This window comes from Panthera uncia, unplaced genomic scaffold (assembly GCF_023721935.1).
Source record: "Panthera uncia isolate 11264 unplaced genomic scaffold, Puncia_PCG_1.0 HiC_scaffold_51, whole genome shotgun sequence".
NCBI classification, from domain to species: domain Eukaryota; kingdom Metazoa; phylum Chordata; class Mammalia; order Carnivora; family Felidae; genus Panthera; species Panthera uncia.
In genome coordinates this window covers 18,022-35,047 of record NW_026059660.1, presented here as the reverse complement: position 1 = coordinate 35,047, position 17,026 = coordinate 18,022, and the positions used below count along the sequence as shown (strand labels likewise).

Sequence of the window (17,026 nt, the reverse complement as noted above, 5' to 3'; positions counted from 1 at the left end):
CAGTCCTAAGGACCATGATCCCAAGAGGCCATGATCCCAAGGGGCCATGATCCTGAGGGACCACTCCTGCCCAGTCCTGTATCATTTGCTCGAGGTGGGCCCTTCCATGGTTGCAAAGGACTGCATGCTGGTTTCGTGGGTTTGAGTTAAATCCATTCACCCAATTTTCCTGCAAGTCCCCAAACCTCCCGAGGCCCAGGGCCACATATCCAAATCATCTTTTCCTTGTGGAAAGGGAAACACCTGCTCTGTTTTCTTTAGGTGTCACTCAGACCCCCAATGTCAGTTGGATGCTCTCAGAGGGGCCGCTGCAGCACAGTGCTGCCTCCAGCTGACCACTCCCATGACAGACCTGTCTGAGTGTCGCAGAAGCGCCCCGTCCACCCCGTTTCGCACAGGCACTGCCCGGAGCCCGCGGTGCCATCGTCACACTGTCCGTGGTCTGAGCAGCCACAGGCTGTAAAGCAAATTGGAACGTGGTCAGTAATCAGTGATCAGGCATTGAAATCCAATCGGCCAGCTCTCTGACCACCCGTTTGCTGTGCTGTCCGTGTGGGGGGCACCATTCCTTCAAACGCTGCACAAATAATATATTCGGTGGCTATCATGGGACAGACATGACTCGGCAATGAGGTTACAGTGAGAAACAGAAGACATAAGGTTCCTGTTCTCAGGGGCTTACAGTCCAGGAGTAACTGGCTTTGAACATGTAATTACAAACACGGTGAGTGTTATAAGCACAGAAGTAGAGGGTGTCATGGGGTTTGTAACTGAAGACAAGGGGGAGAGAACCTCATCGGGGGCCTCCTCACAGAGAAATCCATTGACAGTGAGATCCTCAAGGTATGGATCAGTTCTTCCCCATCTTGCCACCTTGATGGAGGACGATCATCCCAGCCCAGGGCACCACCGGGCCACCTAGACTGTTGCATTCAGTTCCCTGGTGTCGGCCCTGCTTCTGCTCTTGCTCTCCTACGGCATATTCTCAGGGCAGCGGAAGCAACACTTCCAATGTGCTCATGAACCTCTTCCCCTCACCGCTCCCCCCACCACTCACAGTCCTTCACTTAGAAGAGATGTTGTCTATTCTATGGGCTGTCTCTGGCCGAGAAGCTCTTATGTTACCTGGCCGCTGGTGACCTTCAGATTTCATTTCCTTCCTCTCTTTCTCTTCTTTGCCCACTCTGCTCAGCCACCCTGGCTTCTTTGCTGTTCCTTTCATGCCGGGCCCACTTCTGCCTCAGGACCTTTGTGTTTGTTCATTTCTCTTCTAGGAAATCCATTCCTCTAGTCTGCACCGTACCATACAGCAGCCCTTGCCACAAGCGGCTATTTAAATTTAAATTAATTAAAATTTAAAAAAAATCAGTTCCTTAGTCACACATTTTGAGCGCTCAGTGGCCACACATAGCTACTGGCTTCCACTCCTGATAATAGAGCTACAGAACATTTCCAGCATGACGGAAAATTCCTTTGGACTGGGCTGTTGTTGGATGTCCCTACACCGGCCCCTCACCTCTTTGAGGTTTCTCCTCAAATATTCCTGGTGTGAGATGTCTTTTAAAACAGTGCCTCCTTTCCTTCTCCATCCCCATCACCTGCTTCTTTTTCTATCTTTATAACTATCTTTGTTTCTGCAGTTTTAATCTGTTTCCTCCCTTTGAGTGTACGTTCCTTGAGAGCCGGAATTTGGCCCCCTTCCAACACCACTGCATCCCTACAACTTAGGACAATTCCAGGCTTCTGAGAAAGTCACTTGGCCTCTTTGTGCCTCAGTTTCCTCATCTGGTAAGTAGGGATCGTAACAGTACTACCACAAAGGGTAGTTGTGAGGATTAAGCAGTAAAACACACCTGCCTTTGTGCATAGGAGGTGCTCTAGAAACATTAGCTACCAATATTAATAAGGACTCTAAATTCATGTTGGTTGAATGAATGAATGAATGTTGTTCAGCCACAGCTTGTCATGATGGCTGCAGGGATGTGGATTTCACTTCTGGAGGTGAGGCTCTTTCCATGGATGGAAACTGGGAGACATCCAGGGAGGGAAAAGCATGTGAAGGCAGGCAGATGGGAGGTGGGTGGATGGGGAGAGAGGGGAAGAGGGATGTTTCTGGGCCTGGCAGGTGGCGTGGACGAGGACAGGGAACACAGCGGCCGAACAACAGGCAGGGGGAGTGGGAGCCACGAACGTACGCTGACAGTCAGGCCCGAATCTCCCGGGCAGGCACAGCTCACACGCCGTCCCGTTGAAGCCGGTGTGGCATTTACACTCTCCTATGCCCGAGTACTGATCGAGGCAGACCCCCCGGTTATTACAAGGGGCATCCGCTCCTCCAGGGCAGGCTGGAAGAAATGAAACGGCAGTGACTCGACAGCCTCCCCAGGCCCAGAACCGCTCGGCACCTTAGTAAATGTGCTGCTGACCTGCCCTCAGCTGCGGGGCTGATATCCACGGGCCCAGGAAGACCGCGGCCCCGGGGACTCACCCACATAGTGTCACGGGTATTTAGGGCAAGCCAGTGGCCTCTGGAACATGAATTTAAGTGTATCTGATAGCATTCTACCGAGGCAGAGCAATATGCTGAACCAGGCACTGTATTTAGGGGTTAGGAGCTCTGGATTTGAGTAGATCTGGGCTGAATTTGTCTGAGCTTCAGTTCTCTTAGCTCCAGATGGTGATGATGGTGACGACACGGTGCCCACTTGATCTGTATCACATTGTGACTGAAGATCAAGTAAGTTCCTGTAACCGAGAGTGCTTTAAAAAACATAAGGCACCGAACAAGTAGAAGGGGTGACACTGGTTTTTGTGAAAAGCGCACACTTAAGTGATGGAGTGTAGACGGACACTGGGTGACTGCGTGTACACCCTGCCCAGGATTTTCTTAACCGGACCACAGTGAATGGAGTATCCATGGTGGTTGAAACCACGGCTTCGGGAGACACTCTGTGGGACCTTGGGCTTGCTGCTTATCCTCTCTCTGCCTATTTTCTCATCTGTAAAATGGAGATAATGATGGCATCTACTTCTTAGAGGTCATTGCCAGGTTTAAATCTTTTTTTTTTTTTTAATGTTTATTTATTTTGAGAGAGAGAGTGTGAGCAGTGGATGGGCAGAGAGAGGAGAGAGAGAGAGAGAGAGCATCCTAAGCAGACTCTGACAGCACAGAGCCTGATGGGGGGCTTGATCTCACGGTTCAAGAGATCCTGAACCAAAATCAAGTGTTGGACGCTGAACTGACTAAGCCACCCCAGGCGCCCCTTGTCACCAGGTTTAAGTGTATTGCCATATATGGGAAGTAGCACTCAATAAATGTGCTTAATTAAAACAATGTGTGGCAGATGGGAAGGGCTTTTTGTTATTCAGCTATTGTTGATGTATAACTGGCTAGAAGTTCTGTCTATGTAGAGATTTCAGGATGGGCCAAAGTGTTCTTTGGCAAGGAGCCCTTTCCTGGCGAGGTAAGAGAGGGAGGTTCACCCCATAACAGGGAATAATGGCATCCGAAACATCATGGTCACACAGCACAGCACTGTGCCAAGGTAGAATTCTCCTCGATGCATTTAAACTCATGTGCTAATCAGTATCATGGGCTAGCTTCAGAAATGAAATGTGCGGTTTCCAGCAGCCTGGAAAATGTCTTCTGATGACAATCTACACACAGTAGAGTCTCAACTCTGTAAGAAACAGAATATGACAAAAGGAAAAAGGAGAAGGAAAGCTACCCAGCTCTTTAGAATGACTGCTTTTGGATCTTTTCTTAGAGGAGGTATGAAGAGCCATGCATTCGACCCCGCCCCCCGCAATGTCTGTGCTTTCACAATGCCGCGCAGTGATGGGACAATCAGGATCCCGAGGTGGTAAGAGGCGCCCTCACCCTGACAGTCTCGCCCGAAGTAGCCCTTGCAGCACCTGGGGAGCCGAACCACCATGACGCACTGCTCCCGGCAGCCTTCCACGTACCCTCTCAAGGACAGGTAGTATCGACACTTCTGCTTCACTCCCTAGAGGAAGAAAGTGATCCAACCCTCCGCCTTCCACAGCCCAGACTTGGGCTCTTTGGCTCTAGTCCGCCCCCAGTGGAGGAACCTGGGTACTGCCTAAATTGAAAATGGGACTCAATGGCCCGAGCCCTTTACAAAGGAATTCTTTGCTTAGGGGGATAGATAGGCAGATGGGTGGGGGAGGGGACAGAGCTAGAGTCCACAGAAAGATTTCTCCCCAGGTTTAAGAGGAAGGACTTGTTGACCCTTAGAGCTGCAGAAGTTTGAGGTTTCTTAGAAAGAGAGTGGGGTAGAGGTAGCTTTCCATCATGCGTGGGGTCTGTGGCAAGGCTCCCAAATCATCAGCAGGGAAGGGATGAGTTACATTTTGTTTTGCGGGGGTGTTTTTGTTAGGGGTTTTACCAGTAGAGGAGAGAGAAATTGGCTTTGGAATAAGGGAAAAAATAAATAAATAAATAAAAGCAATATTTAGTGAGTGCTTACTATGTGCCAGGCTCTGTACCCACATTTAAAATTTTACTTTTCCTAATAACCACACACAGAATTGTTATTTGCTACATTTTATGGAGGCAAAACCATATAGATTATGTAACTTGCCAAAGATTGCCCACTGAAACTGTATCCCATAGCCATGGACTCCAAATTTCATTGGCTTAACCATTACTCTTGCATTGCTTTCTGGACCCTTATCCTAGCTTTGCTCCTTACTAGCTGTGTGGCCTTGGCCTAATTGCTTACCCTCTCTGAGATTCTTTTTTTTTTTTTTTTCATATGTGGAGGTAGTAATAGCTTCCTATGAATGTTATAAGGGGGAAAAGGGGTAATGGATAAATAAAGGGAACAACACAGAGCCAGGGACAGGAATAGCACTCAAAATGCAACTATTATTTTTATAACTATCATTATCTTGGAAAGTCCCTTCTAAGTCTACAATCCCATGATTTTTCTAGACAGTTCCTAGAAGGTAGGTACTGGGTTGAAAAGTTGCCTGGGCTAAGAATGTTCATCTCAGCTAGGCTAAGAATGCCTGGTTGCGAAAAGAATGTTGTAAATTACAGTTATGCAACATACCCAGAGATGCACACACACGCACACTTACTCACGCCTCCCAGAAGATTGGGGTCTAATCATGGAACAAACATACTGCTCTCCAAACGTTGTCACTGCATTCGTAATTACCTTTGATTTACTCCACCTCGGGCAGCTGGGGGTATTGTCACAACTCCAACAATCTCCCTAGTATGCAAGAAAAGAAATGCTTAAACATCAAGAATATTGGTGAACACAAGGATATGCCCCTGGTTAATATTTTGACGGGTCGATGAAGAACTTAATCTTGATTAAGATTCTGGCTGTGGTCAAGAATGCAAAAGCAAACACACTGCCAGTTTGCCATGGAGAATTCTGAAGGTCTGTCTTGGCCCTCAGCTCCTTGGCTTATTTCTTTGAGGTGAAAAGTTCCCTGCTAGACAGAGCTGGCCCAGGGCACTGCCATACAGGCATCTGGTAGACTGGCCCCGGAAGCATGCACACAAACACCACTTTCATTATAAACTAGGTGTAATACTTTCGGCCAGTCACGCATTTCGATCCTTAGGTTTCTGATCTACAAAATAGAATGATTCTTGCTGTCTGATCTTCAGGGGATCGGGGACGGAAAATATTAACTGCAAAAATGTGTGCGAATATACTTTGGGAAGTTAGGAAGGCCACAACCCCTACAGCAGAAAGGGCAGCTGGGTTTTCATCGCCTACTTTGGTATCGGACTGGTGCCTGAATAATTTGGGATATTTATTGAATCCCTACAAGTTGCCAGGTACCAAAGCCAACCGGTCACAGACTTTGCCACATAGGATGCTTCACCTCTTTGAGACTGTTCCCAAATCTACATCATAGAGTTGTTACCAGCAACTCCTGTTATTGGATTATTTTAGGAGTAACATCAGCATTGAGCCAAATGGCTGGCTCAGATGTAGTACTCCATAAATGATACATGATGGATGAATGAGTGTAAAATCTTAAAATGCCTCCTACAACCAGGGCCCAGGATAGAGATTGAATCACCACTGTTAAAAGAATGAATGAATAAAATAAATGGAGGTGTGGCACAAATATGGCAACTTTTTGTGAAAATGGCAATTTTTTGAACAAAAATGGTTCAACCTAGGTTGAATAATATAATACTAAGTTGAACCATATGAAGTTGCCATTTTTTGTAGTCAGACCCTATAAATAGGGCAATTTTATATGGTCTCATCTGGCAGAATCGCAAAAAAAAAAAAAAAAGTTTGTTGAATGAATACGTGAATGACTGGATAGGTGGGTTTGACAATGAATAGCTTGTTGCAGAATAACTGGAACCCAGTTGGTACCCCACAACTATTTCCTTAATGACAAGGGAATGGATGGATGGGTAGGTTGGTGGATAAATGGGAATGTGCAAGGCCTGGATAGAGCCACGTAGATGCCTATTGATTCTGGCTCTCAAGAGCACCATCATTTGGCCCTCAGATCTCATGGGTCCTGGGCTCCCTTGAGGACCAACCCTCCGTGGTTTCATGGCAGAGTCCATGATAGATCACGAGGGCCGAACCCCAAGTGTCTCCTACTATAGCACTGATTTTAGGACTGACCGAAAAATTGTATGCGGCAAAAGTGTCACAGTGGCCCCCCAGGGTGGGATCAATCAGTAGACAGTCAATGCCGTAGGCCACACCCAGGTCAAACAAGAGTTCCCGTTGTACAATTCTGCATGTTTGGTCATTCAGGAAGAGCTCGCCCTGCGAGGGAGGGAGAGAGGGAGAAAGAGAACAGTCAACAATCTTTCTCAGACTTCTCTTCTACCTAGGTTATATCAAGTGGTCAGCATTTGCAAGGCTCAGAAAGAACTAAATATGTATGTATATGTGTGTGTGTGTGTGTATGTTATATATAAATATATATATATATATATATATATATATGGTATATATGCATATATGTGTCAAACACTCAGCATGTACTATGTGCCGAGTAATATTCTGTGTGCTTTACCTGTTCAAATTCTTCTAACCCTCACAGCAACCCTAGAGTATCGCTGTTTACAGATGAGAAAAGCGAGGCAGCCAGAGGTTCAATAACTTGCCCAAGGTCACACAGCCAGCAAGTGGTGGTGTGGGCGTTCCTACCTAAGCAGTCAGCCTCCGAGCCTACACTCTTGGCTACTCTGTAACACTGCCTCCACCAAAGTAGAAACAGGGGCAGCCAGGGTGTTGGGGTGGAGCAGGCATGACCTGCCTGTGGTTCAGGATAAACTTAGGTAACGTGGCCACTTTATGCGCAATAGTGCAGTTTGTTTTTACTTAATGCTAGCTGCCAGCAAAGTGCGGGCACAACCTTTTTTTCAGAAGATACAAGCAATGGCTTTAGCTCTATAATGATGCCAATAACTTCTTTTTCCATGTCCTGGGCATTGTCTAAATAGTGCTTTAGATACATTATTGTGCTTTGCTTGCAACAATTCCAGGGCTTTCTTCCTTAAGTTCACCCAGCTAGGAAATTGTTGAATATAGCTTCCCCAAGGAAGCTATATTCTAAGGAAGAAAAACGCTTTTAGGTTGTTCTTTGGCAAAAAAAAAAAAAAAAAAAAAGATAAATCTCAGCATCTACTGATGGGATGGACACAGCGTGATTCAGTGGAAAGAAGAGTGGAAAACTGTGATTAAATCCCCCCACTTCCACTTATGTACTGCGTGACTGTGAACAAGTTACCGAACTACTCTGAGGTTTGTTTTCACCAGGTCAATAGGATTAATGATTTCATTGCACAGGGTTGTTACAGAGATCACACTAAATGATACATTGCAAAATGCACTGAAAGCTATATTAGCACCCAGAATGAGCACTGGATATTCTTATTATACTTCTTTGATAGGTTGGTCATCAGATATAAACAGAATGTTGTATGGCCCTTCTAACAAGGCTCCTTGAAGGGAATCAACTCAGCTGGGAGCTGCATCCCTTTTGTCCTTCCTCCTTTGTGCTGCCTGGAGAGTGGACATGATGGTTAGAGCTCCAGCAGCCACGATGAACCTTGAGGTGACACTGAGGTTGGAAATGCGCTGCGGAGCAGAAAAACAGAAGGAGCTCCGCCAATGAGCCATCATATTAGCTCTGGATTGGCTGCCTCCAGATTTCTCTTAAAAAAGACACAAGTCCTTATGTATTTAAGTCACTGTCATGTTGGATTCCCCATTATATGCAGGATATAGGATGTAGCTAATATTATCCTATCACACCCATTCATTATGTGGAATTACAGGGAGGCAATATTGCTCAGAAACTAGCCAAGGAAGGTGAAAACTGCAAACTTTCTCTCTGTTGGCTGATCTAGGTAGATGGAACCCAGAGCTGGCTCCCCCTGCCAACAAGGGGCTAGAGGTGAGGCCACAGTAGGGCTGGGAAGGAAGGGAAAGGAATGACAGTATACTATCCTTGTCAAAACAAAACAAAAACAAACCAACCCAAAGCCACTCTCTGCAAGTGTAAGGGGGGGCCCCTGACACCTGCTACCAGGGCTTACGCTGGCCAGGATTTATCAGGTTTTTCACAGCTAAATACTTACTCTCAGGGTAAGACCCCCGAAGGCAGCCAGAGAAAAGGGCTTGCTGTCAATGGAGGAAAAAAACGAATATTTTCTTGAAGAGGTAGTGGTTGGGGAAAGCTGTTAATACTCACAATGTCACGGCCAGTGCCGCACTTCACGCCCAACTCAGAGCCTTGCAGGGTCGTCCAGGCAGCAGATCTGGGGAGATCCACCGCTAAAATCTGTAAGAGTGATGGTACCACATTAATACCCCAAATTTTGGCTGAAGGAGCACCCAGAGGAGCTTTGCCAACCAACCAAATCTGGCCACAGGTTTTTCCAGCTTTAAAATGACTGCCGATAGAATCAAAAGGAAGCATAATCATGGGCTGTCTAGAAGTTGGAAATTCTGTCTGTAGGGAAAGTGTCCCCCTGCTGGGCTAGCTTCAATCCCCCTTCCACACCTCTTCCATGCTTGGGAGTCCAGGGCAGATGCTGTGTTGGTGTATGAAGCCAGTGACAGTATCGGCGGGTCAGGGAAATGGCATAGGGTGCTGTTAGGGGTTGAGCTGTGACCCCGGAGAAGTTTAGTTGAAGATACACTGACCCCCATTACCTCAGAATGTGACTTTACTTGGAAATAAGGTCATTGCACGTATAATTAGTTAAGATGAGGCCACACTGGAGTAGAGTGGGCCCTTAATCCAGTATGACTGGTGTCCTCATAAGAAGAAAAGAGAAAAGGAGAATTGTATGTGGACACAAAGACACAGGGAGAGGACAGCCATGTGACCAGAGGGGCAGAGCTTAGAGAGGTGCATCATCTACAAGCCAAGGAATGGCAAGGATTTCTGGCAACCACCGGAAACTAGGAGAGAAACATGGAACAGATTCTCCCTCAGAACCTCCAGAAGGAACAACCTTGTCAGCACCTTGATTTCAGACTTCCAGCCTCCAGAAGTCTGAGGGATACATTTCTGTTGTTTCAAGCCACCCAGTTCGTGGTTATTTGCTATGCAGCCCTAAGACGCTAATACAGGCCCTATGAATGAACCAAAGTTAGGGTGCTTGGCATTCTTGGATTAGGCAGACTCAGTCCTGGAGAGAGACATGGGTCCTGGTTGAGGACTCAGAGTGACAGGGTTTCAGCAGGAGCTACCACGCGGCTACAAGATCTTGCTTCCCCGGTCACGGTAGATCCGTTCAGGAGTGGTTGCGTCTGGGGGAATCTGCCCTTTGCCTAGAAATTGTGGAACTGGGGGAGAATGAGTTGGGAGCTTGGGAACTGTTACCAACAGCCATTTTGCACGTGAAGTGGGGCCGAGGAGAGTTGACCTGCAGCACGAGAGAGGAAACGATGCTCCTGGGTATTGATTCAAGTTGGAAAGGAAATCGTGGGAGGTGGGAGAAACAGAAGAGGCCTGGCGCACTGCGGGGGTCCATTAACCACGGGGCCAGTAGGAGCAGGACACCAGGGGCGGGGGGGCATGCCCAGGTGTCCTTCGCACCTCGGAGGTGGAGACACATTGACCATTCCTGGCTTTGATCCCCCTTGGGCACCCCTGCACTCACGTCTGTATGTTAACAAAGTACCTTGGCATCTCGGATCACGTGGAACTTCAGATACTCCTTCAGCTTGTCCTTGTTGTCTTGGTTGAACAGGAAATCCTGCTGTTCAGGGGGTAGGGCTTGCAGGGCTTGGTCGCTGGGCCAGAAGAGAGTGACTGGAGTGTGGATGGGGTCAGTGATGATGCTCAGCAAGCCCACGTCCTGAAACACAGGGAGTCGGGCGCATGCATGGCAAAGCCCAGCCACAAGGCACAGGATCCTTCTGAGGACCGAAGCCAGCCAGGGGCGGGGGGGGGGGGGGCCTGTCGTGACCGCCCCGGGGCTCCCCGGGACTGCAGCTGGTTCAAGGGTGACAGCCTGGCGCCCCAACCATTCTGACCCCTCATTTTCGTAGGGAGCAAAACAGAAAGTCAATTCTGGGCTTTTGTGAATAGAAAAATAATGTGTAACAAATATCTTTTTTTGATTTTTGCTACTGCTGCCCAAATATTTTAATTTCTGGAAGGGCCACTTAGCATTTCCCCATATTTCATTTAAAAAAGTGAAACTGACACAATATTGAGATATTCCTGTATGAGATTTCTAGATCACATGGACTCAGAAGAGAAATTGCTAGACAAAGGGAGGGGAATCTTTTTGAGAACCTTCTGTAACCCAGGTGCATTATATATATTCTTCCTTGTAATTTTTCCAATAACCCTATGAAGTAGGTTTTATTATTCCTTCCTACTGAGCCCCCCAGAGAGGTTTGCTAACTTTCTCTAAAAGCCTATGTTCAACCAGACGTGATACCCAGGTGTGAGGGTGACTGTGAGGTTTTGGGGCTGGGTGAGCAGGCAGAGATACTTGCCTTTGACATCCCTGGAGAGTCTCATTTTGAACACCTTGACATCTCCATTTCTGAAAAACTCCGAGGGTGAGCCCCAGGCTATTTTGGAAATTGCTGGTCAATGCAGAAGTTTGTAGGCAATGCTAAAAGGGGTAGGGGTGGGGGTCTGGGTTCTAAGAGTCCTCCTGGGGCTTCTCAGGGTATGAGGAGGAGAGGGGACCTTGGAAGACCCTGTCCCTCACTGATTCTCCTCTGAAATCTTTGGACAAGAAGTTTCTCTACTCAGTTTGTGGGAAAAGTGAAGTCAGAAAGATAAACAGTAAAACCTTGGATTGCAAATTACCTGTTCTAGGAGTGTTCCACAGAAACACTTAAAGTTTCTAACAAATTTTTACTTGATAAATGAGTGACGTCTTGCATCACTCATACGTGACTCCAAACATCACATGATCACAGCTAAGCCAATGATTCTCTCTCTCTCTCTCTCTCTCTCTCTCTCTCTATCTCTCTCTGTGGGATTGTGAGTGATCGTCTCCCATGGTCAGATGCTTGGTCTCAGGCCACGGTGTGTGGCAGAAATCAGTGATTTTCCGGAACACTGGAAGGTGCCCACAACTGGCACTAGTATATTTTTTGTCACTTCAAAGCACAAAAGACAGGCCTTTGCTTTACCATCCAAGAGTAAGCTTAGGAATGCTTTGCTTCCTCCTAGCTCAGGCTGCCTGCAGACAGAGAGAGACCCTTTCCTCTGCTGCCTTATTGCCAGTTCCATTAAATACAGTGCACGGCAAGAGTTTGTTAACACTGGACTGTAGTCAACATCCATGCGACCATATACAGTGGCCCCCATGCAGAAAAAGATTCCATTGAGCCAATAGATAGTGACATCGACAGTGATAGTGAAAGTCGTCCTGCACAATAACCCTCCTCTCCCAGGTCTCCCTCACCAGCCACGGAGGTTTTCAAAGGTCAGTGCAGGTTAATTTGTTTCTTTGTCTTTATATTTTGTATTTTCTCTACTTTTTGTATCATATTACAGTATTGTAATCATTTCTATATGAATGTTTTTGGGTTGTGGAACGAATCATCTGCGTTTCCATGATTTCTTATGGGGAAATTCGCTTTGACATACAAGTGCTTTGGATTACAAGCATGTTTCCGGAACGAATTGTGCTCGCAAACCAAGGTTTCACTGTAGTTTTAAATGCAATGTCTACCTATGCCTTGGGGCATAGATTTCCCAGATTTGCACGTCGGCTTGCCTGCCCCTATTACGGAGGTGAGAATTCCAGATGTGAAGCCCCTAGCGCAAGATGTGATGCTTGAGTCCTTTTCCTTGCTTCAGCCACAGGTACATCAATTTCTAATTTGGCCGGTGTACATTATATAGCTGAATAAACCAAATGCTGTTTTGGGAATGGAGTGACAGCGAATGACTTTGTTCTATTGGAAGTCGGGACTTTCCTATGCAGATTCCCACAATGGCTGGCTTGCTCCCCGAATAAAACAAAACACTAACGACAAAACAACCCCCTCCCCCCAAAAATCCAAACAAACAAAACCCTTCAAAAAAGAAACCTCCTTAGGCAGGTAATCCCCTGGGTTTTTACCTGTAGTAGGTTGTGAAATTTGGTGTAGCCGTGGTTTATTGCCACTGTTGTAAGATTTTGCTGCAAAGGCAATAAGAAGAGGAATAATACCTTTCTTCATACAGTTCACCAAGCACGTTAACAAAAGTTCAGCTGAATGAAATCAGGGTAAGATAACGTGAGAGGTACTGCAGATTGGCTCGTCAGCACCCACTCCGGCTCTGACATACCCACGCCTTTCCGCAGTCCAGCGGATGGGGGACCATGCGTGACATTTTCCCAGACTGCCTTGCAGCTCCAGCCCCGTGTGTGACATAGGATCCACCAAACAGAAGAGTTTTTACAAGGATTATCGGTGGAAGGAAACGACAAGAGACGGAGGTGACCGCTAGCAGGAGATTCTGACCAGCACAAGGGTGGAGGCATCTGGTGTTCGGACTTGGAGGTTGTAGGGGATGAGGCTGGAGACAGGTCAGAGCAGTCCCACAGGAAAGTCACGTGCCTTCCCCTGGCAGGTATCCCTGGACCCCTTTGTTCCCAGCTATGTAGCTTCTGAATTAGACTCTCTGGCTTTCCAAGAGATTTGCTGTTAAACTTAGTATCTTAAGAATCTCCTTTTTGTTTAAGTTAGGTATAGTGGGTTCTGTGGTCTGCAATGAAAAACCCCGGCCGATGCTAATAAATAACAATCAAATTCAAATTTGTCTTTTCTTTCAATTGAAAATGAGTTGTACTCCAGGTTTGCTTTGAGTGATATCTATCATCTATCTACTTATCTATCTATCTATCTATCTATCTACCTATCATCTATCTCATCCATCTATGTAATTTCTCCATCTTCCAAATCTATGCAAGACCATCTGTCCATGTGGAAACTAAAGTAAAACTTATAAAATCCATTTATCTCTTTAAATTAGGCTTTTACCTATTTACTTCTTACTAGAATAATATTCACTAGGCTTTTCCTAGTAGCTTGAGACTGAAGCAGCAAAATTAAGATGCCTCAAAATCAGAATTGTGAAAATACATTTTGAGTATTATGAGTCACTCTGGGCTGAGAGTATGATAATGAACCCACCAGGATCCTTCCAGAGGCATCTTTGGGGGTGACAAGCAAGTTTTGGGGAGACAGCAATTTGTCTATGATGTGGATGATGCCATTGGTATTGATGAGATCACTGGATATGATCTTAGCCTTATTATTTATATACACCGTGTCCTGAAATTAACCAAGAAGAGAGAGAGAAAAAAAAAAAAAAAGAAATGAGCACAAACAGAAATGGACAAAGTCATTTCTTCCAGAATGCTTTACCAACATGCTACTAAGTCATCATGAAAGTGAACATTTAAGTAGGGCTGTGGGCAAAATCTGAAGATCTAAGTTCCTTGAGCACGTTTCTTTGTTATGATTATAAAAGGAAAACTGAGACAAGACTGTAATTTTCACCTGGAGGAGTTAATAGCAAAGAACCAACCACAGTGGTCATTTCGCTGTGATTCTCAAATATGAAGTAACAAGTACATCACTTGTGTTGTCTGTACCACCTTCTGCCTCCACCACAACTTACTTCCCTTTGCAATGGATTCTATAGTCACCACTAGTTCCTCTGTTGTGGGGGGCGAGGGGGCCAGCATGGTCAGGTGGCTCTGGTCAAAAGTGTTCACCCCCTCCAGCTTCTAACCCAAAGCCGTTCTGATGACCGCTTGAGCTGTTTTGCTTACGAGTTTCAATTCCAGCTCTAATATTTACATGCTGTGTGACCTTGGACAAGTCATTTAACTTCTCTGAGCTCCATTTCCTACTTCATAAATTGGGGGAAGAATAGTATCTACATCATGGGATTCTTTGGAGGATTAAAAAAGTTAGTACACATCAAATACTTAGAATACTACGTGGCATATAGCAATCACTCAACATGTCTTAGTTGTTGTTGTTATTACTATTATTACTGGTATTAGTCTAAAGAAGAGAAGAGAGAGGGCCTAAGAAAGATGGCCCTCTTCCCGAGGTGGCCTCTCTTACCTGAGAGACGGAGATGACGATTGACTCCCCTTGGAGAGAGGTAGCATTTGGGGTCAATTTCAGGTTTTCTAGAAGCAGTTGGTGGCAGGCGATCACATGATAACGAAGAACCTGGGGCATGAGGCCCTGTTTGTCCCAGTCTTTAATCTGTAACAGAAGATGGGAGGGTTCCAGCCTTTGCTGGCCCCCTCCATGCCCTCCCCTCCTCCATGCTCTCCCCAGGGACTCTCCCCCAACTTGCACTGGGAAGGAGGCAGTCAGGGGTGGCTCGTGGTCAGGTTTACAGGGTACAGGCTGTTCAGACAAGAGGGAGAAAGTGGCCCTCCCTTCTTCCCTGCTTCCGATATGGACTCTTAGAATGAGTGGAAGGGAGCTTGGAGTTCCTCTGGTCCAGCATCTCTCAATGCATGTGGCAAGGACCCCAAGTCCTGTGAGATGCTACTTGCAAAAAGACTTTTCTTGTGAAAAATGCTGGGCAAAGCTGCACCGCACCTGTGCCTCTTGGAGAGGTACCTGGGCCAGATTTCCTTTAGTGTGGAAAAGATCACAATGCTTTTCCATTGTAAATCAAAGCACAAACAATATTAGCCATTAAGTCAGTGTAATAAGAAGCCCACAAGGTTCTCATCGCTTCAATTGCTTCATGGTATCTCTTTTGATGCTGTTTTAGAGGAAAACAATCAAATGTCAAAAACTTTCCAGAAGTATTTTTGTGCCTCTGTTTTTGTGTGTAGAGAAGAATGCACGGTTTGGAGTCATGTTTCCATCCTTACTCCGCCACTTGCTAGTCGTGTGGCCTTGGGAAATTTACTTCTGTCAATGTCCTTGACTGTAAAAATGGGGATGATAGCACTCCATGACAGGGTTGTCATGAACACTAAATGAATGAATCTAGGTCAGATACTAGAAACAGTGTCTGGCACACTCCATAAATGTTTGCTACAGTATTATATGTTAATGGGTAATCCTGCATGAAGAGTCCCAGTGAATGTTAGAATAGTAAAGGCTCTGATAAGGTCTGCAAGAAAAAAAAAAGACTTATTTAAAAGCTTTTACCCAGCATTCTTGTTCTTCTCGTTTTCTTTTTTCTTTTTCTTTTTTTAATGTTTGTTTGTTTGTTTATTTGTTTATTTATTTATGTCTATGGAAGGTTTGGATCATTTAAGAATTGTTGATCTTTTCTAGCTTCCTACCTGATTCAGGAATGTTTTTCAGAGGGCCTCTGGCCATTGGTTACCCTAAATCCACCTAAATCCTTTCTTTTGATAGGAGGTCCCTAAGCTGACAGGCAGCCCCTTTCATTGCTGATCTGCTCTAGCTAATCCTAAATCTCCTGCCCAGAAATGTCTCCAGCATTGGTTCCAGGGTGACACCCAAAGACTGGGTTCCCGTTCCACACCTCTTCGGCTTGCCTAGAGCTTCACACTTACCCGAGGTTCCTCATCAAAAGCTGCAGATAAAGGTGCAAAGACAGTGAAAGGGCCTGGACCACTCAGATCTCGCACAGAATGTTCCTGTGGGAAGGAAGGTGGGGCCACATGGCAGGTACCTAATTAACATACGTACAGTTTCAAACAAATACAGAAAGTCAGTGGTGACAGAGGGGAGTGAAAACTGAATCTGGAGATCTGTGTTTTATTTAGTCTTAGATTCAAATTCATTCTTAGTCTTTGTCATTGAAATAATGTTTATTTTTATCTGGTTATAAAAATAACATATGTTGGGGTTTCTGGGTGACTCAGTCAGTGGAGCCTCCAATTCTTGATTTTGGCTCAGGTCATGGTCCCGGGGTTGTGGGATTGAACCCCAGGTTGGGCTCTGCACAGAGTGTGGAGCCTGCTTGAGATTTTCTCTCTCTCTCCTCCGCTGCCCCTCTCCCCAACTTGTGGTCACTCTCTCTCTCTCGGAAAAAAAAATATGCTTATTGTATTAAAGATTTGAAAATATAGCATGAAGAAGGAAATAACTAGCCATAGCCCCACTGCCTAGATGCAACCTATTATTTTTAGGTATTTTTTTCCAATGTCTCTTCTACATGCAAATATTTTACATAATTGGGATAATTGATTATAAGATGATTGGTTTAGCTATGCTGATTGCCTTCTTGCCAATGTTAAGAGCCTCTGGTTAGTTGTATTTTCTTCTAGGTTTTATGATTGTATTCATTTAGATATATTTTTTAAAGTTTATTTATTTTTGAGAGAGTGGGGGAGGGGCAGAGAGAGTGGGAGAGAGAATCCCAAGCAGGCTCTGCACTGTCAGTGCGGAATCCGACGCAGGGCAAGATCATGACCTGAGCTGAAATCAAGAGTCGGACACCTAACTGACTGAGCTACCCGGGTGCCCCTTATTTGTTTATATTTTTATCTTTTATTTTTCAATATATCTGGAACTTATCCCAATGTATGATGTGCATAAAGACCTAACTTAATATTTTCACCCAG

At 45.7% G+C, this 17,026-nt stretch overlaps 1 protein-coding gene across 1 annotated transcript in view; it reads right to left on the bottom strand.

The window, feature by feature from the left end:
• Nucleotides 1-89: 89 nt before the first annotated feature.
• The window catches only part of LOC125918161 (stabilin-2-like), a 34,952-nt gene continuing 18,015 nt past the window's right edge, over nt 90-17,026 (bottom strand). Inside the window, exons 10-20 of the mRNA XM_049624197.1 lie at nt 16,013-16,096; nt 14,583-14,729; nt 13,638-13,778; nt 12,581-12,640; nt 10,166-10,342; nt 8,725-8,814; nt 6,642-6,788; nt 5,187-5,243; nt 3,881-4,007; nt 2,196-2,345; nt 90-457 (exon numbers count right to left, since the gene is read on the bottom strand). Coding sequence (XP_049480154.1) covers nt 297-457; nt 2,196-2,345; nt 3,881-4,007; nt 5,187-5,243; nt 6,642-6,788; nt 8,725-8,814; nt 10,166-10,342; nt 12,581-12,640; nt 13,638-13,778; nt 14,583-14,729; nt 16,013-16,096 — 1,341 coding nt within the window. The 3' untranslated portion in view covers nt 90-296. The remainder of the gene's footprint in view (nt 458-2,195; nt 2,346-3,880; nt 4,008-5,186; nt 5,244-6,641; nt 6,789-8,724; nt 8,815-10,165; nt 10,343-12,580; nt 12,641-13,637; nt 13,779-14,582; nt 14,730-16,012; nt 16,097-17,026) is intronic.